Genomic DNA, 21,657 nt, shown 5'->3' on the forward strand with positions numbered 1-21,657 from the left:
ATGGCTTCTGGTTGAGATATGTACGTACGGTCACTGTGGGGAAGACGACGTCGATGCACTTATTAATGAAGCCGTTGACTGATGTGGTAAACTCCTCAATGCCATCGGATGAATCCCGAAACATATTCCAGCCTGTGCTAGCAAAACAGTCCTGTAGCATAGCATCCGCTTCATCTGACCACTTCCCTATTGAATGTGTCACTGGTACTTCCTGTTTGAATTTTTGCTTGTAAGCAGGAATCAGGAAGATAGTTATGGTCAGATTTTCCAAATGGAGGGCGAGGGAGAGCATTTTATGTGTTTCTGTGTGTGGAGTAATGGTGAACTAGAGTTTTGTATGTGTTTCTGTGTGTGGAGTAATGGTGAACTAGAGTTTTGTATGTGTTTCTGTGTGTGGAGTAATGGTGAACTAGAGTTTTGTATGTGTTTCTGTGTGTGGAGTAATGGTGAACTAGAGTTTTGTATGTGTTTCTGTGTGTGGAGTAATGGTGAACTAGAGTTTTGTATGTGTTTCTGTGTGTGGAGTAATGGTGAACTAGAGTTTTGTATGTGTTTCTGTGTGTGGAGTAATGGTGAACTAGAGTTTTGTATGTGTTTCTGTGTGTGGAGTAATGGTGAACTAGAGTTTTGTATGTGTTTCTGTGTGTGGAGTAATGGTGAACTAGAGTTTTGTATGTGTTTCTATGTGTGGAGTAATGGTGCGCTAGAGTTTTTTCGCCTCTAGTTGCAAAGGTGATTTTAATTTTCCTGCAATAAAATCACCGGCCACGAGGAGCGCTGCATCTAGGTCAGCAACACCAGCGCTCAACAGACAGACAGACAGACAGACAGGCAGACACAAACACACACACACACACACACATACAACCCCACGCCATTACTGTTTAATACCACCACAAACTGTGTGTGTGTGTGTGGTGTGTGTGTGGTGTGTGCGTGCGTGCGTGCATGTGTGTGCGTGCGTGTGTGTGGTTAAACTAAAGAGAAAGTCTATTACAGCCTTCCAAGATCACTATAACTCAATCCCACTGTGGCTGCATAGGCCTATTCATTTAATGGCATTAATTCAGCTAATGAAGTGATGAGATCTAATCAAGCATCATTGTAAGGAACAGAAGCCTGTAGACGAGATCAGAGAGAAAGAACTACACAGAGAACAGCAGCATCACAAACACAAATTACAATTTTAGCTGGAATGTTCTCTATCTTCCATGGAATATTCTACAGCCAATTCTGAAAGCCACACACATACAAAAACACACAAATACACATAGTACAGAGGCAAGTTTTAGTCCTTGTCAGCTTTAGGACAGATAGTGGTAACCTGACACACACACTCCAGGATAGCGTTACTGTACCCGCACACACAGTCCTGTACTTACAGCCCCCTGGGTTTCGGAACACCCGCATCCTGCCGTGGTAAACAAACCCCAGTCCCGCTCCTTCCCGGTAAAGTTTCCGGTGCAGTTCCTGGTAAGGTCTCCGGTAAAGTTTTGGATCAGTAGACATCCTAGGGCCTTGAGTCTGCTAGTCAGAACACCCAGAAACAAACACACTGCTTTGGCCTCACTCATACCTAAACACACACTGTCCTTCAGACAGCTATGCACTGGATGTGTGTGTGTGTGTGTGTGTGTGTGTGTAAGACAGAGGTAGAGTGGGTGAAAATAAGAGTGAAGAAGAGGGAGCATGTTGGAGTGTATGTGAGGGAGGTGTGTGTGTGTGTGTGACTCAGTCAGGGGGAACACCTGAAATCCAAACTGGGATCCCCCCTAAACCCCTCTGTAACCTCCTACCCTTAGCTTCCATCATGTGATCTGGAGATTCCCATGAAACACACACACACACACACACCATACACGTGGACCAATGCCTGACTACCACGTACCGCAAAGAATGCACACACACGTGTCTCAGAATATGACAGCGTAGAAGGGATTACAGGCAGCTGTTGTGCAAGGCCTATCACCTTCCCCATGAGTGCAACCTCACTAATTGTCCCCACACAACAAGAACAATAAGTCCCGAGGTTCCTCTGGGGGGACAGACCTCTACAACTAAACAGCTCAGTCAGACAGTCTAACCTACTAGTTCTAAACCACACTTTCTTCCCTTGAACAGTGAGACTAGCGAAGATATTAAATACATTACTGTACTGAATACAGTGTGTAGAAAGAATAGACTGATAAGTAGTACTACAATATTACTACAATAGTACTACAAAAGTATGAGAGCATTAACAGCTCTGGAGCTGGTCTTTCTGTATTAAACCTCCATGGGTGCGTGTGTCTGTGTGTGCGTGTGTCTGTGTGTGTCTGTGTGTGCGTGTGTCTGTGTGTGCGTGTGTCTGTGTGTGCGTGCGTGTGTCTGTGTGTGCGTGTGCGTTCATTCGTGCAGTATGCAGTATTAGGCTCTAAGTCTCTGTGTGGCAGTGGCTTCCATGGACTGTGAGAGAGGAATTCCAGGCAATCTCTGTCCCTAAACCACTTATGCAACCAAACTAACAGTGCACATACAAGCGAGGACACACACACACACACAAACACACTCACACACACACAGGGCTGATTGATGCGCATACTTGGGCCTAGGTTAGCAGAACATAACACATCCGCTAGGCTAGGCCTTAGGACACCGTCTCATAACACACACACACACTGTCCTTTGTAACTGGTCATGAGGCGCTCTACAGACAGCGATAGGTTAACTAACAACCAATCAGAAAGGCGGCGAGAAAGTGAGAGAGATTATTAAGTATTGATGATGAGGAGCAGAGAGAGGATAGGACAGCATAATTTATTCAGGAACTGAATTTATCTGAATTAGAATTCAATCTCTGCCTGCTTGGCCCCCTTCTATTCTGTCTGAGTGGAGACTCCACCGTGTTCAATACACCTTCTATTCTGACTGAGTGGAGACTCCACCATGTTCAATACACCTTCTATTCTGACTGAGTGGAGACTCCACCATGTTCAATACACCTTCTATTCTGACTGAGTGGAGACTCCACCATGTTCAATATAGCTTCTATTCTGTCTGAGTGGAGACTCCACCGTGTTCAATAAACCTACTATTCACAGATCTGTGCAAGAAATTGAAAACAGAATTTAACACACAAGTTATCGAGCAGGACAGAGAGAGAGAAAATACAGAGAGAGAGTGTGATAAAGAAATAGACTGAGTGAGAGTGACAGAGGCAGAGAGAGACAGAAAGGTGGAGAGCGAGAGCAAGAGACAGAAAGAAAAGAGGGGGAACCCCACAGTGCAGTGATCTACACTGGCTCTATTGTTCTTAGTCTTGTCAGTCTGATCTCTCTCTCTCTTTTTCTCTCTCTCTCTCTCTCTCTCTCTCCCTCGCTCTGTCTCTGTCTGTCTGTCTCTCTCTCTGTCTCTCGGTCTCTCTGTCTGTCTGTCTCTCTCTCTGTCTCTCGGTCTCTCTGTCTGTCTGTCTCTCTCTCTCTCCCTCGCTCTGTCTCTGTCTGTCTGTCTCTCTCTCTGTCTCTCGGTCTCTCTGTCTGTCTGTCTCTCTCTCTCCCTCGCTCTGTCTCTGTCTGTCTGTCTCTCTCTCTCTGTCTCTCGGTCTCTCTGTCTGTCTGTCTCTCTCTCTCTCTCTGTCGGTCTGTCTCTCTGTCTCTCTCGGTCTCTCTTGTTAGAGAAATCTCACCGTTTCATCTGTTGCCAGCAGCGCTTCATAGGTCAGAGCCTCGTAATTATATCACACACACACACACAAATACACACATACACACATGCCTTTGTCTTAACATAGAATAAGATTGTTTGCCCTCACCCAAAGAAAGAGACACTGAATGTGATTGCTTGGGAAACTAACACAGACAAACGCTAGCAAACGCTAGCAAACGCTAACCGTGTGTGTATGTGTGTTTGCGTGTGCATATTGTCAGAGCCCTACCCGTATATGGTTGTGTCTGATCCAAGACAAAAGCATCTTCAGCATTGTCCTCATATCACACACACACATCCACAAACGACGACAGAGAGAAACACATACCCAAGCATTCACAGGCCACTGAGTTGAAGAATGGACAGAGAGAGGAACTCATAGGAGTCTAAACACACACACACAGGAGGAAGGTCTGCCCAGGAAGAGCCTACAGCTGCTGGTCACCGTGGTGATTAGAGCATGTCCTGTCCTTGCTCCCCTGGCAACCACATCTGCACAGGAACACACACATCATTCCTCAGAGGGTTTCCACTACCTCACCCAAACACACCCACACCCACACAGACACACAAACATACGGCGTTCCAATAGATAAACATAAAATCCTACACAACGCCCATGAAGATACTCAAAATATATAAATGGTCTGTAAACTGTATACTGTATGTAAACTGTATGTTTCACTAGCACAGACTGTAATATGTAATATGTTCATCGACAAATTCATCCCCCACAGTGACCGTACGTACATATCCAAACCAGAAGCCATGGATTACAGGCAACATCCGCACTGAGTGAAAGGCTAGAGCTGCCGCTTTTAAGGAGCTGGACACTAATCCGGATGCTTATAATAAATCCTGCCACGACCTACGGCAAGCCATCAAACAGGCAAAGCATCAATACAGGACTAAGATCTAATCTTACTACGCTCGTCAGATGTGGCAGGGCTTGCAACTATTGTATATTTCACTGGTCATCCCCAAAGCCAACTCCTCCGTTGGCCAGCTTTCCTTCCAATTCTCTGCTGCCAATGACTGGAACGAATTGCAAAAATCACTGAAGCTGGAGTCTTATATCTCCCTCACTAACTTTATGCATCAGCTGATGAGCAGCTTACCTATCACTGTACCTGTACACAGCCCAACTGTAAATATTCCACCCAACCACCTCATCCCCATATTGTTATTTATTTTTTTGCTCCTTTGCACCCCAGTATCTCTGCTTGCACATTCATCTTCTGCACATCTATCACTTCCGTGTTTAATTGCTAAATTGTAATTATTTTGCCACTATGGCCTATTTATTGCCTTACTTCCCTAATCTTACTACATTTGCACACACTATATATAGACATTTCAAGTGTGTTATTGACTGTACATTTGTTTATTCCATGTGTAACTCCATGTGTTGTTTGTGTCACACTGCTTTGCTTTATCTTGGTCAGATCGCAGTTGTAAATGAGAACTTGTTCTCAACTGGCCTACCTGGTTAAATAAAGGTGAAATAAATACACTTAAAAAATACGGATTACAAAGGGAAACCCAGCCGCGAGCTGTCCAATGACGCAAGCCTACCAGGCAAGCTAAATGCCTTCCATGCTCGCTTTGAGGCAAGCAACACTGAACCGTGCATGAGAGCACCAGCTGTTCCGGATGACTGTGTGATCACGCTCTCCGTAGATGATTTGAGTAAGACCTTTAAACACTTTAACATTCACAATTCTACAGTGCCAGACAAATTACCAGGACGCGTATTCAGAGCATGCGCTGACCAGCTAGCAAGTGTCTTCACTGACATTTTCAACATCTCCCGGACCCAGTCTGTAATACCTACATGTTTCAAGCAGACCACCATAGTCCCTGTGCCCAAGAACGCCAGGTAACTTTTCTAAATGGCTATCGCCCTGTAGCACTCACATCTGTAGCCATGAAATGCTTCGAAATGCTGGTCATGGCTCACATCAAAAACATCATCCCAGACCCACCCCAATTTGCATACTGCCTCAATAGATCCACAGATGACGCAATCTCCATTGCACTCCACACTGCCCTCTCTCACCTGGACAAGAGGAACACCTATATGAGAATGCTGTTCATTGACTACAGCTCAGCGTTCAACACCAAGCTTATCACTAAGCTAAGGACCCTGGGACTAAACACCCCCCTCTGCAACTGGATCCTGGACTTCATGACTGGCCACCCCCAGGTGGTGAGGAAAGGCAACAACACATCCGCCACGCTGACCCTTGACACAGTGGCCCCGCAGGGGTGCATGCTTAGGCCCCTCCTGTACGCCCTGTTCAACCATGACTGCGTGGCTGTGCACAACTCCAACACCATCATTAAGTATGCTGGTGACACGACGGTGGTAGGCCTGATCACCGACGATGATAAGACAGCCTTTAGGGAGGAGGTCAGGTACCTGGCAGTGTGATGCAACGACATCTTCCTTAATGTCAGCAAGACAAAGGTCAAGAGCTTCAAGTTCTTCGGTGTCCACATCACTAAGGATCTATCATGGTCCACACACACCAACAGAGTCATGAAGAGGGCACGACAACGCCTCTTCCCCTTCAGAAGGCTGACAAGATTTGGCATGGGCCCTCAGATCCTCAAAAAGTTATATAGCTGCACCATTGAGAGCATCTTGACTGGCTGCATCACCACTTGGTATGGCAACTGCTTGGCATCAAATCAAATCAAATTTTATTTGTCACATACACATGGTTAGCAGATGTTAATGCGAGTGTAATGAAATGCTTGTGCTTCCAGTTCCGACAATGCAGTAATAACCAACAAGTAATCTAACTAACAATTCCAAAACTAATATCTTATACACAGTGTAAGGGGATAAAGAATATGTACATAAAGATATGAATGAGTGATGGTGCAGAGCAGCATAGGCAAGATACAGTAGATGGTATCGAGTACAGTATATACATATGGGATGAGTATGTAAACAATGTGGCATAGTTAAAGTGGCTAGTGATACATGTATTACATAAGGATGCAGTAGATGATAGAGTACAGTATATACGTATACATATGAGATTAATAATGTAGGGTATGTAAACATTATATTAGGTAGCATTGTTTAAAGTGGCTAGTGATATATTTTACATCCTTTCCCATCAATTCCCATTATTGAAGTGGCTGGAGTTGAGTCAGTGTGTTGGCAGCAGCCACTCAATGTTAGTGGTTGCTGTTTAACAGTCTGTTTAACACTGCCTTGAGATAGAAGCTGTTTTTCAGTCTCTCGGTCTCAGCTTTGATGCACCTGTACTGACCTCGCCTTCTGGATGATAGCGGGGTGAACAGGCAGTGGCTCGGGTGGGTGTTGTCCTTGATAATCTTTATGGCCTTCCTGTAACATCGGGTGGTGTAGGTGTCCTGGAGGGCAGGTAGTTTGCCCCCGGTGATACGTTGTGCAGACCTCACTACCCTCTGGAGAGCCTTACGGTTGTGGGCGGAGCAGTTGCCGTACCAGGCGGTGATACAGCCCGCCAGGATGCTCTCGATTGATTCTGCTGCTGCGCCTTCTTCACGATGCTGTCTGTGTGAGTGGACCAATTTAGTTTGTCTGTGATGGGTATGCCGAGGAACTTAAAACTTACTACCCTCTCCACTACTGTTCCATCGATGTGGATAGGGGGGTGTTCCCTCTGCTGTTTCCTGAAGTCCACAATCATCTCCTTAGTTTTGTTGACGTTGAGTGTGAGGTTATTGTCCTGACACCACACTCCGAGGGCCCTCACCTCCTCCCTGTAGGCCGTCTCGTTGTTGTTGGTAATCAAGCCTACCACTGTTGTGTCGTCCGCAAACTTGATGATTGAGTTGGAAGCGTGCGTTGCCGCGCAGTCGTGGGTGAACAGGGAGTACAGGAGAGGGCTCAGAACGCACCCTTGTGGGGCCCCAGTGTTGAGGATCAGCGGGGTGGAGATGTTGTTGCCTACCCTCACCACCTGGGGGCGGCCCGTCAGGAAGTCCAGTAGCCAGTTGCACAGGGCGGGGTCGAGACCCAGGGTCTCGAGCTTGATGACGAGCTTGGAGGATACTATGGTGTTAAATGCCGAGCTGTAGTCGATGAACAGCATTCTCACATAGGTATTCCTCTTGTCCAGATGGGTTAGGGCAGTGTGCAGTGTGGTTGAGATTGCGTCGTCTGTGGACCTATTTGGGCGGTAAGCAAATTGGAGTGGGTCTAGGGTGTCAGGTAGGGTGGAGGTGATATGGTCCTTGACTAGTCTCTCAAAGCACTTCATGATGACGGAAGTGAGTGCTACGGGGCGGTAGTCGTTTAGCTCAGTTACCTTAGCTTTCTTGGGAACAGGAACAATGGTGGCCCTCTTGAAGTATGTGGGAACAGCAGACTGGGATAGGGATTGATTGAATATGTCCGTAAACACACCAGCCAGCTGGTCTGCGCATGCTCTGAGGGCGCGGCTGGGGATGCCGTCTGGGCCTGCAGCCTTGTGAGGATTGACACGTTTAAATGTTTTACTCACCTCGGCTGCAGTGAAGGAGAGACCGCATGTTTCCGTTGTAGGCCGTGTCAGTGGCACTGTATTGTCCTCAAAGCGGGCAAAAAAGTTATTTAGTCTGCCTGGGAGCAAGACATCCTGGTCCGTGACTGAGCTGGATTTCATCTTGTAGTCCGTGATTGACTGTAGACCCTGCCACATACCTCTTGTGTCTGAGCCGTTGAATTGAGATTCTACTTTGTCTCTATACTGACGCTTAGCTTGTTTGATAGCCTTTACAGAGGGAATAGCTGCACTGTTTGTATTCGGTCATGTTACCAGTCACCTTGCTCTGATTAAAAGCAGTGGTTTGCGCTTTCAGTTTCACGCGAATGCTGCCATCAATCCACGGTTTCTGGTTAGGGAATGTTTTAATCGTTGCTATGGGAACGACATCTTCAACGCACGTTCTAATGAACTCGCACACCGAATCAGCGTATTCGTCAATGTTGTTGCCTGACGCAATACGAAACATGTCCCAGTCCACGTGATGGAAGCAGTCTTGGAGTGTGGAATCAGCTTGGTCGGACCAGCGTTGGACAGACCTCAGCGTGGGAGCTTCTTGTTTTAGTTTCTGTCTGTAGGCAGGGATCAGCAAAATGAAGTCGTGGTCAGCTTTTCCGAAAGGGGGGCGGGGCAGGGCCTTATATGCGTTGCGGAAGTTAGAATAACAGTGATCCAAGGTTTTGCCAGCCCTGGTGGCGCAATCGATATGCTGATACATTTTAGGGAGTCTTGTTTTCAGATTAGCCTTGTTAAAATCCCCAGCAACAATGAATGCAGCCTCAGGATGTGTGGATTCCAGTTTGCAAAGAGTCAAATAAAGTTCGTTCAGAGCCATCGATGTGTCTGCTTGGGGGGGAATATATACGGCTGTGATTATAATCGAAGAGAATTCTCTTGGTAGATAATGCGGTCTACATTTGATTGTGAGGAATTCTAAATCAGGTGAACAGAAGGATTTGAGTTCCTGTATGTTTCTGTGATCACACCACGTCTCGTTAGCCATAAGGCATACGCCCCCGCCCCTCTTCTTACCAGAAAGGTGTTTGTTTCTGTCTGCGCGATGTGTGGAGAAACACGCTGGCTGCACCGCATCCGAGAGCGTCTCTCCAGTGAGCCATGTTTCCGTGAAGCAAAGAACGTTACAGTCTCTGATGTCCCTCTGGAATGCTACCCTTGCTCGGATTTCATCAACCTTGTTGTCAAGAGACTGGACATTGGCGAGAAGAATGCTAGGAAGTGGGGCACGATGTGCCCGTCTCCGGAGTCTGACCAGAAGACTGCCTCGTTTCCTCTTTTACGAAGTCATTTTTTTGGGTCGCCGGTTGGGATCCATTCCGTTGTCCTGGGTGAAAGGCAGAACACAGGATCCGCTTCGCGAAAGTCATATTCTTGGTCGTACTGATGGCGAGTTGACGCTGCTCTTATATTCAGTAGTTCTTCTTGACTGTATGTAATGAAACCTAAGATGACCTGGGGTACTAATGTAAGAAATAACACGTAAAAAAACAAAAAACTGCATAATTTCATAGGAATGCGAAGCGAGGCGGCCATCTCTGTCGGCGCTGCAGAGGCACTGCAGAGGGTAATGCGTAAGGCCCAGTACATGACTGGGGCCAATCTCTCTGCAATCCAGGACTTCGATACCAGGTGGTGTCAGAGGAAGATGCTAAAAATTGCAGAATACTCCAACCACTCAAGTCATAGACTGTTCTCTCTGCTAACGCATGGCAAGCGTTACTGATGCATCAAGTCTGGAACCAACAGGATCCTGAACAGCTTCTACCACCAAGCCATTAGACTGATAAATAGTTAGTCCGGGTAGCTATTTGATTAACTATTTAACTATCTGCATTGACCCTTTTTGCACTAACTTTTTTGACTCATCACATATGCTGCTGCTACTGTTTATTATCTATCCTGTTGCCTAGTCACTTTATTCCTAGTTATTAGTACATATCTACCTCAATGACCTCGTACCCCTGCACATCGACTCTGTACTGGTACCCTGTGTATGTAGCCAAGTTATCGTTACTCATTGTGTATTTATTATTACTTCTCTCTACATTGTTGGGAAGGGCCTGTAAGTAAGCATTTTACTGTTAGTCTACACCTGGTGTTTACTAAGCATGTGAAAAATACCATTTCATTTGATTTAAACACTAGCCATTACTGGTGTTTTGTGTGTCTATGTGTTCCCTGTCTAGAGGTTAACTTCCTGCTGACGGTACAGAAACAGAATCTCCCTGTATCTCGATGACAACAGACATCCCTCTATCACCATTTGTGGAAGAAAGAGGGAGTATCAGAATTATGCTCTAAATTTAAACAGTCTGATTTTTCTTAAAGGCAGAATTTGTAGGGGAACAAGACCTGTATTCTCAAAGCGTCTTAGAGTAGGAGTTCTGCTGGGATCAATTTTGTCCTTTAGATCATAAGTATATGGACGTGGATCAGCACTCTTACTCTGAGACGCTTCATGAATACAGGCCCAGAGTGTGACTGTGACAAGGTCTTGTTGATTCAGATGGAGTGGTTCAGTAGATATCTGGCTCTGGGAGACAAGGGGATTCCTGGGTGGGGCTCTGGGGGACAAGGGGATTCCTGGGTGGGGCTCTGGGGGACAGGGGGATTCCTGGGTGGGGCTCTGGGGGACAGGGGGATCCCTGGGTGGGGCTCTGGGGGACAGGGGGATCCCTGGGTGTGGCTCTGGGAGACAGGGGGATCCCTGGGTGTGGCTCTGGGGGACAGGGGGATCCCTGGGTGGGGCCCTGGGGGACAGGGGGATCCCTGGGTGTGGCTCTGGGGGACAGGGGGATCCCTGGGTGTGGCTCTGGGGGACAGGGGGATCCCTGGGTGGGGCCCTGGGGGACAGGGGGATCCCTGGGTGGGGCCCTGGGGGACAGGGGGATTCCTGGGTGGGGCTCTGGGGGACAGGGGGATCCCTGGGTGTGGCTCTGGGGGACAAGGGGATCCCTGGGTGGGGCTCTGTTTGGCCTGTAGCCCCTCACTTCCTCCTTTGCCCTCTCCTTTCTCTGCATCCATCTCCTCCCTTTTTTTCTCTCCCTCTCCTCTCCTCTCTCCCCTGTCCCTCCCTTCCTGTGTCTCTCTCATAACTCTCCTCCCTCTCTTTCTCCTACCTCTTCTCTCGATTAAAAGTGTCTGAGGGAAACTCCTAGAAAACCCCTCTGACCGTGTGTGTGTGCATGCAATAGAATTGTTCTTAGAGAGTGTTCCATTCAGGAAGTGTGGCGCCTGATACAGAGATTGCATCATCACCTTGTGACCTCACAATAACAATCCCACAATGCTTCACTCTCATGAAGAGGCCAATGCCGGTAACAATCCCACAATGCTTCACTCTCATGAAGAGCCCAATGCCGGCTGTCCCAGAATGTGCGGACCAACACACCCATATAGACACGCGCACACACATACACACACACGAGTGCGCTAGTCCAGTGACCCTGCCCTTCAGAGGACTGTACCATGTCATACTGACAGCAACCAGATGGGGGACATCTCTCTCTCTCTAGCTTCACCTCACCCTCTCTATCAATCAATAGGTCCACCTCCCTAGCCAGCTCTCCCTTTACCCCTCTTTCTCTCTCAATCAATAGGTCCACCTCCCTAGCCAGCTCTCCCTTTACCCCTCTTTCTCTCTCAATTAATAGGTCCACCTCCCTAGCTAGCTCTCCCTTTACCCCTCTCTAGCTCTCCCTTTACCCCTCTCTCTCTCAATCTCTCAATCAATAGGTCCACCTCCAATCAATAGGTCCACCTCCCTAGCCAGCTCTCCCTTTACCCCCCCCCCTCTCTCAGTACTGTGTTGCACAATGAAATTAAAAAGAATATAGACAGAGAGTGTGTGCATTGCGTCATCCCCAGGGCAGTGATGAGCATACATATGGCAGGTTCTTGCTTTTGGAACAGGCTCATTTGACATTTTTGGTATTATGTAATTATTAGGGATCCCCATTAGTTCCTGCCAAGAAAGTAGCTACTCTACCTGGGCTTTATTATGGATCCCCATTAATTCCTGCCAAGGCAGGAGCTACTCTTCCTGGGGACCATTAGTTCCTGCCAAGGCAGCCGCTACTCTTCCTGGGGCCATTAGTTCCTGCCAAGGCAGCAGCTACTCTACCTGGGGTTTATTATGGATCCCCCATTAGTTCCTGCCAAGGCAGCAGCTACTCTACCTGGGGTTTATTATGGATCCCCCATTAGTTCCTGCCAAGGCAGCAGCTACTCTACCTGGGGTTTATTATGGATCCCCATTAGTTCCTGCCAAGGCAGCAGCTACTCTTCCTGGGGTTCAATCACATTAAAGTCACTTACATTACATATAAAACAAAAGATAAAACAGAACATCATATAACATTATTACACCACTACATATCTACAATACAAAATGTATAATACCACCATACAACACTATTACAATGAGTGTGTGTGCAAGCACTTATGCACATGTGTGTGACTGTACCTTTGTGTGTGTCTCTTCACAGTCCTCGCTGTTCCTTGAGGTATATTTTTATCTGTTTTTTAAATCTGATTCTACTGCTTGCATCAGTTACTTGATGTGGAATAGAGTTCCATGTATGCATGTCTCTATGTAGTACTGTGCGCCTCCCATACTCTGTTCTGGACTTGAGGATTGTGAAGAGACCTCTGGTGGCATGTCTTGTGGGGTATGCATGGGTGTCTGAGCTATGTGCTAGTAGTTTAAACAGACAGCTCAGTGCATTCAGCATGTAAACACTTCACCATCTCTCCTCCACTTTGAGCCAGGAGAGATTGACATGCATATTTGGGGCGGCAGGTAGCCTAGTGATTAGAGCATTGGGCCAAATAAGAATTTGTTCCAAACTGGATTGCCTGTTAAATAAAGGTTAAAAAAACAAACAATTATATAATAATTAAATATCATTCATGTTAGCTCCCTGTGTACTTTTAAGGTCCAACCGTGCTGCCTTGTTCCCTCTTTGTGGCACCTGACCACATGACTGACCAGTAGTGCTGCTGCGACAAAACTAGGGCCTGTAGGACCTGCCTTGTTAATAGTTGTTAAGAATGCAGAGCAGTGCTTTATTATGGACCGACTTCTCCCCATTTTAGCTACTGTTGTATCAATATGTTTGACCATGACAGTTTATAATCCAGGATTACACCAAGCAGTTCAGTCACCTCAACTTGCTCAATTTCCACATTATTCATTACAAAATTTAGTTCAGGTTTAGTAAGGGTTTAGTGAATGATTTGTCCCAAATACAATGCTTTTAGTTTTAGAAATATTTAGGACTAACTTATTCCTCGCCACCCATTCTGAAATGCTTTACTCAAAGCCAGTGGCATGTCATTCAATAGTAAAGATTGAAAAAAGTAAGTGGCCTAAACAGTTGCCCTGGGGAATTCCTGAATCTTCCTGAATTATTTTTTCCAAAAGTTTACTAAGGGTTGGTAACAGTCTGATTGGTTGGCTATTTGAGCCAGTAAATGGGGCTTTACTATTCTTAGGTTGCTAAATTACTTTTGATTCCCTCCAGGCCTGAGGGCACACACTTTCTAGTAGGCTTAAATTAAATATATGGCAAATAGGATTGGCAATATCGTCCGCTATTATCCAAGGGTAATTTTCCATCCAAGTTGTCAGACCCCGGTGGTTTGTCATTGTTGATAGACAACAACAAAAATATTCACCTCTTCCACACTCACATTACGGAATTCAAAGTACAATGCTTGTTTTCATAATTTGGTAAGATATACTTGGATGTGTAGTGTCAGCGTTTGTTGCTGGCATGTTATGACTAAGTTTACTAATCTTGCTAATTAAAAAATAATAAAATAATTTCAGTGGGTTTTGTGATGAATGAGCCATCTGATTCAATTAATGATGGGGCCGAGTTTGCCTTTTTGCCCAAAATTTCATTTAAGGTGCTCCAAAGCTTTTTACTATCATTATATCATTTCTCTTTGTTTCATAGAATATTTTCTTCTTCTTTTTATTTAGTTTAGTCATATGATGTCTCCATTTGCAGTACGTTAGCCAATCGGTTGTGCTGTCAGACTTATTTACTTCACGTTCATTTTGCATCATCCCTCTCAACCATACAATTGTTAAATTTCTCATCAATCCAAGGGGATTTAACCGTTTTTACATTTGACTGATGGCCCTTTGTGATCTAGAACAATCTGGCTAGACAACACACACACCCACACTCTGAGGGTGTCTCAGGGGGAGTTGGAACATGCAAAAATTCCCATTCACACATGAGTATAATACACACTTGTACATGTGTGAAATAGGACAATTATAAGCACCCAGCAAATGATGTATTATTATTATTTTACACATACATATATACACGCACAAAAGCACACACATACACACAAACACACACAAGCACACACATACACACAAGCACATAGGTCTTAAGGTTGATAAAGGCTGAGTAATATATCCTTCCTGTTTGGCCCTTTCCGGGGGTGTCATCAGATGGGGCCACAGTGTCTCCTGACCCCTCCTGTCTCAGTCTCCAGTCCACACATAGCCTGGTTCCTCTCTAGGTTTCTTCCTAGGTTTTGGCCTTTCTAGGGAGTCTTTCCTAGCCACCGTGCTTCTACACCTGCATTGCTTGCTGTTTGTGGTTTTAGGCTGGGTTTTTGTACAGCACTTTGAGATATCAGCTGATGTGCAAAGGGCTATATAAATACATTTGACTTGATTTGAATAATTGAAGATAAGGGTGTGAAAAATGACTAGTCGCTGAAACACCTGACTGCACACCCCCAATTTCTTTTTTTTCTTTTTCTTTTTTTTTGGGGGGGGTTGTGATATTTATGCCTCTAACTTTCTCATTCATAATTTTCTATGATTCATTCATGATTATCCATCATCATGGTAGCATCCATGTTAATGTAGAAGTGCTCAGAAACATATTACATTCTTATTTACAATAAAAGGGACTCCAAAATGACACAATACATTCATATTCATTTCTATTGGGCACAACATCATCCGAAACACAACAAGTTTGTAGAGTCACAACCTTGATGTAGTCATTGTGTGCTAGGAATGGAACAAATACTAAACTTTTGAATAAATGTAACACTATAAGTGAATTTGTCCAAATACTTATGACACCTTCAAATAGGGGGACGAGATACATAAAGTGCTTACACATGTTTTACCATTTAGAAATGTATGAAAATACTCTCAAATAAAAGGTGACATTCTGTAATGTCGCCTCATATTAAACATTTGATCTCAAATCCAAAATGCTGGTGTATAAAGAGTATAAAAGTTTTAGCTTCACTGTCCAAATAAATATGTAGGGTAGAGTGTGTGTGTGTGTGTGTGTGTGTGTGTGTGTGTGTGTGTGTGTGTGTGTGTGTGTGTGTGTGTGTGTGTGTGTGTGTGTGCGTGCGTGGGCGTTTAAAGACGCCAGAGAAAGTCAGTCCAGATGGCCTGAGAAGATTAAATACCATCTGCCAGCGAGCGCTGGACACAGCCAATCCCTCTCTCTCTGTCTCTCACGGACACATGCACACACACACACATACACACACAAAGTATAATATACATCACATACACACTCTCCATAGGGACTACAACACACAGGGTCAAATACAAACTATTTTATATTTTCTTGCCGTAGCATCTTTAGGTCTATTCCATTGTTTCCATCATATCAGGCAATCCAAATCACTTGTGTGAAAGAATTTGACATACATAAATGACCCAGATCTGACACACAAACACACACTTCCAGAAAGAGAGGGGGTTTCACAGTCTGTCTCCGTGACAACAGGGTGCGGCTTTAAAGAGCTGTGGTCAGAGTGAGAGGAAGACCCCACTAAGATGCCCCTCGATGTCGTGCGTGTGTCCCTCTAGGGATATTAGTAATAATACCTGCTCAGCTCTTCTCAGACGGCAGATCTATAAGCCATCTCCTCTGCATTTAAATGTCTATACATACAGCTGACACACATACAGAGAGAATGAGAGGGAGAGAGAAAGAGAGAGAAGACAGGCTATGTGCTCACTGCCCACAAAATGAGTTGGAAACTGAGTTGCACTTCCTAACCGGCCAAACGTATGACCATATTAGAGACACATATTTCCCTCAGATTACACAGACCCCACAAAGAATTCAAAATCAAATCCAATTTTAATAAACTTTCATATCTATTGGTGAAATACCACAGTGTGCAATCAGAGCAGCAAGAAGTGTGACCTGCTGCCATAAGAAAAGGGCAACCAGTGAAGAACAAACACCCGTGTGAAAACAACCCATATTTATTTTCACCTTTGTACTTTAACTATTTGCACATTGTTACAACACTGTATATAGACATAATATGACATTTGGAGGGGGGTGGGGGGTGTGTGTTTGAGTGTGTAGACTTACATTACAGGACATAGAATCATCCTCTCCAATAGAATCCTCCAGAACATGCCGATGAGCATCCTGCAAAAACACAATAAACAACTATTAGTTATTGTAATGTACATATTAGGTCAATTTTATTTCAAAGAAGTCAACACAATTTCTAAATACCTGGTGTTGCTAGATGTAGTGAATCCCAACAAAACAACGTTGTAATGTATAGGTTATTACTGTGTCATTCCCATTTCACAACGGCGCTAAATACTTGGGAATGGATATATAATAAAATATAGTGAAACTATTGAAGTGATTTTTGTACTGGCGCTGTCAGGTCACATGTTTCTTTAATATGAAAGTGATCGGATCACTCAGAATAAACTGAGGCTGTAACACGGTTATTATTCATAATAGTAGCACTTATCATTATTATTACTTAGTTCAGTGCAGCAGTAAGCCTGATAAACATGTAACAGGATGATTGAAAGATAGAGAGAGGGAGAGGACGGGAGAGAGAGAGGGGGAGAGAGAGAGGGGGAGAGAGAGGGAGAGAGAGGGACAGAAAGAGTGGAGAGGGGGAGAGAGAGAGGGAGAGGACGGGGAGGAGAGAGGGAGAGGATGGGAGAGAGAGAGGGGGGAGAGAGGGGGGAGAGAGAGGGGAGAGGAGGGAGAGAGAGGGAGAGAGAGAGAGGAGAGGACGGGAGAGAGAGAGGGGGGAGAGAGAGAGGGGGGAGAGAGAGGGACAGAAAGAGTGGAGAGGGGGAGAGAGAGGGAGAGGACGGGAGAGAGAGAGGGGGAGAGAGAGAGGGGGAGAGAGAGGGACAGAAAGAGTGGAGAGGGGGAGAGAGAGAGGGAGAGGGACGGGAGAGAGAGAGGGAGAGGATGGGAGAGAGAGAGGGGGGGGAGAGAGAGGGGGGGAGAGAGGGGGAGGGACGGGAGAGAGAGAGGGAGAGAGAGAGAGGTAGAGGACGGGAGAGAGAGAGGGGGAGAGAGAGGGGGGGGAGAGAGAGGGACAGAAAGAGTGGAGGGGGGAGAGAGAGGGAGAGGACGGGAGAGAGAGAGGGGGAGAGAGAGAGGGGGAGAGAGAGGGAGAGAGAGGGACAGAAAGAGTGGAGAGGGGGAGAGAGAGAGGGAGAGGACGGGAGAGAGAGAGGGGGAGAGAGAGAGGGAGAGAGGGACAGAAAGAATGGAGAGGGAGAGGACGGGAGAGAGGGAGAGGATGGAGTGAAAAAACAGAAAGTCATCTCATGGCCTCTGTCATTAAAGAGTTAATGTCTCTCTGCCATGAAAGAGTTAATGTCTCTCTGTCATGAAATGGTTAACTCTCTCACTCACACATACACTCACTCACACACAGTGTGATACAGTGATGGCTATCTAATGGACCAGTATCGACTGAGGGCCCAACAGTCTAACAGTCAGTCTACCTGCTGCCAAAACTCATTTATTGTTAACTTGCTTAGTTGAGTAGGAATGATTGAGTGAGTGAGAGTGCTGTTGTGCCCTAGAAACATTCTCCCACAAAGCACTGAGAACACACACGTTACCAATAATATGTCAATCCTCTTGTTATCGAGCATGAGATATATACTGAGATAGACAGAGAACAGAGAAAGGTAGAGAGAGAGAGGGGGCTGTGTACAGTAGTACACTAGGGTATAATTATGAATCAAATGTGAATCCGAGAATGTCTTCAGACAATCATACGCGGGCGACTCTACTCACTTCTCTTTAAACACGTCACGCTTGCTTTAACCGCATCATCCAGGAAACACACACGCCCGCTGAAAGCCGCATCCTAAATCGTGCGGTATGTCGGATGACCGCCCACTCGCCTTTCTCTCTATTATCCGAGGCTCAGCAACTTATCCATTTGGTTTCAGTAGCCAGCCTCAGACCCGTGGTGCTACGCGTTTGTTTATATCTATGAAGTGCAGCTCAGAGACAGTCAACGTGACGCTTCAATATAATAATCTGTTTACATCTTTTCCCGCAGACATTTTTCTGGTGATGGAAATGAATACTATCTCACACACACTCTCTCTCACACACACACACACACACACACACACACTCACCTCGCTTGCCGCCCGCCCCAGTGCCATCTTCTGCCAGGGATCTGGCAATTGTGCCAGGGGCATCTTGGCGCTCGAGCTGTCCTGGTTTCCTCTGATCTATTCTAGTGTTGTCTATTAGTTAGAGCGCTAAAGCTCCGCTCCAGACAGGACCGTAGGCAATCAATGTAGTAATCTAAAACTCTGTTCTATTCTAGTAGGCTATCGCGTTAGCCCCGAATGGGAGGAAAATTAGTTTCTAAAACAGGGCTCGTCCCGTCGTTCTCTAGCGGAATAATGTTCACTACATTACACTAGCTGAGCTAACGCCTTTTACGGAAAACTGTCTCGCTCTCCACTTTCGCCCTTGTGTCACTATGCCGTGTTTCCACTGCCTATTCTCTCTCTCTCTCTCTCTCTCTCTCTCTCTCTCTCTCTCTCTCTCTCTCTCTCTCTCTCTCTCTCTCACACTCACTCACTCACTCACTCACTTCCGTTTTGACCCAATATGGCGCCGGGTGTCTTACCTGCCTGTCAGACTGACGAGTCACTCCTGCGTCATATTTGGGGGCGGGGCCCTCTTATAACGGGAGGACGGGACACCTCTTCCGAGCCGGACACAGGCAGGTGAGGGGGCTTGCTCTTGGAGTTACAGTCTAGCCGGGCTGGTCACATGAGACACCGGGTGAGAAGAGAGACTTTATTATTTGGTGAAGGCGGTGCGTTGTAGGCTAATGGTTCCGTAACCATGAAGAGCCCACAGTCAGAGTGCAGAATATGACTCTGATCAATACGGAGCTATTCAGGCGATGAACTGAAATATGCTGCAGGTTGTGTGTTGAAAATTATATATGATATAGCTACGGCTATAATAATTATATTATGTAGATAGGCGAATCATGGGCTTTATTATAGGCTACAATTCGCCCCAAGATAGTATAGTATACCTTAATATTAGCAGTTTAATTGCCTGCCACCCTTGACTTTGGAGGGGTCTGTCTCTGACTGTATGAATCGTTTCTCACCAGTTAAAGTTTGATGTTGGAGGTCCTTAGCGTGAGAGACTGCTTTATTATGAGCTATTTATAGTCCATCCACCTTATGGGCCCTATGAATGATAATGAGAACCATGAACTGGCACAGAGTCATTATCTGTGACTAAAGAGGTGTGTGTGTGTGTGTGTGTGTGACTGAAGATGTGCTGTGGGTGGGAACAGTATAATTACAACCCAAAGATATTTATACTGAACTGCCAGACTGAACTTGGTGACAGAACATTAATCTCTGCCTTTTCTCCTCAGATACAGCTGTACTGTCTGGGTGTGGACTTCTGGGCTGTGGTGACATCTGCTGGCAGATGATGTCTTAGATTTATGGATGTAAAATGAACAGGATAGGTGGAAGCAAGATGGCTCCATCTACCCTTCATAAAACCAGACTGGGTATGTAATAATATTCGACTAGTATTGGACTTGATAGACTACAATGAGCACATTATGGAAGATAGCTTTATTTTATTTGTAGACATTTACAAGGCATTTGATACAGTTGAACATTATTTTATTTTTGAGACTCTTCGATTGTTTGGTTTTAGTCAATATTTTCAAAGTGTAATTAAGACAATTTACAATAATAGTAACAGCTCTGTTAAATTATCCCTTGGAACTTTACAAAGATTCGACATTAGACGTGGAATTAAACAAGGATGCCCACTTTCTCCTATCTTATTTTTATTGGTCACACAAGTTATGGCACTTCACATAAATAAGGATGGTTTTAGGGGTTTTTAGATACAAGACAAAGATATAAAATGTTCACAATTGGCTGACGACACCACCATTTTTTTTGGAAAGATCATAATGAAGTCAAGAAAGCTATTGTGTATTAATGTCTTCACACATGTATCCGGTTTATCTCTGAATATTAGGAAATGTGAATTATTTGCATTGAAAAGATGTGACTGAAACTCAGTATGTAATATCCCTGTAAAATATGTGATCACATATCTTGGTATTACAGTTAGCCAAGATCAGAAATATGTAACTCCTGGTTATTAAGATATCTTTATTTATCTGGTTGAGTACTTTTATCACAATCTGAAGGTCCAGATGAGTTTATACCTCCCTTGACTTGGATGTTCCTCTGTCAGTAACTAAAATGGTTGATACTAAATGATTTAACTTCATATGGAGGAATAAAGCTCATTATTTAAGAAAAGCGGTAATATGTAGAACCCAAGGTGAGGGAGGGATGAATGCTCTGCATATCAAAACCTCTAATATAATATTTAAGATCAAATGGATACAAAACTATTTAAGAAATAAGGGTTGCATCTGGAATATCATCCCTAATTTAATATTCCAGCACATTTGTGGTCTAGAATTCTTAATCAAAGTTGCATTTGAGATAGGTAGAAAAAAATCCCTATTAAGCTTGCAAACTTTCATAAACAAGTACTTCTAACTTGGAACATCATGTACAAACACAATTCCCCCTCATAGGTTGTTACGGCTTTCTAGGTGGGAAGGAGAGTCGGACCAAAATGCGGCGTGTCGATTGCGATCCATGTTTAATTAACAAACGTAAAACTCAAATCAATTACAAACACTACAAAACAAAGAACGTAACGAAAACCGAAACAGCCTATACTGGTGTAAATAAAAACAGAACAAGGACATCAGGACACTAAGGACAATCACCCACGACACACTCAAAGAATATGGCTGCCTAAATATGGTTCCCAATCAGAGACAACGATAAACACCTGCCTCTGATTGAGAACCACTTCAGACAGCCATAGACTTAACTAGAACACCCCACTAAGCTACAATCCCAATACAAACACACCACATACAAAAACCCATGCCTGACCAAATAAATGAAGACAAACACAAAATACTTCGACCAGGGCGTGACAGAACCCCCCCCCCCCAAGGTGCGGACTCCCGGACGCACACCAAAAACCATAGGGGAGGGTCCGGGTGGGCGTCTGTCCATGGTGGCGGCTCC

The 21,657-nt window shown here is 45.1% G+C and overlaps 1 protein-coding gene across 2 annotated transcripts in view; it reads right to left on the reverse strand.

Moving 5' to 3' along the window:
• The window catches only part of LOC135522790 (ribosomal protein S6 kinase alpha-3-like), a 34,475-nt gene extending 15,402 nt beyond the window's left edge, over window positions 1–19,073 (reverse strand). Inside the window, exons 1-2 of one of the 2 annotated variants that reach the window (XM_064949388.1) lie at window positions 18,673–19,073; window positions 16,619–16,678 (exon numbers count right to left, since the gene is read on the reverse strand). In XM_064949388.1, coding sequence (XP_064805460.1) covers window positions 16,619–16,678; window positions 18,673–18,735 — 123 coding nt within the window. In that variant the 5' untranslated portion in view covers window positions 18,736–19,073. Of the gene's footprint in view, window positions 1–1,382; window positions 1,795–16,618; window positions 16,679–18,672 lie in introns of those variants that run through there. The other variant, XM_064949387.1, reaches the window with a different exon arrangement.
• Between the last annotated feature and the right edge of the window lie 2,584 nt (window positions 19,074–21,657).

This window comes from Oncorhynchus masou, chromosome 30 (assembly GCF_036934945.1).
Source record: "Oncorhynchus masou masou isolate Uvic2021 chromosome 30, UVic_Omas_1.1, whole genome shotgun sequence".
Taxonomy (NCBI): domain Eukaryota; kingdom Metazoa; phylum Chordata; class Actinopteri; order Salmoniformes; family Salmonidae; genus Oncorhynchus; species Oncorhynchus masou.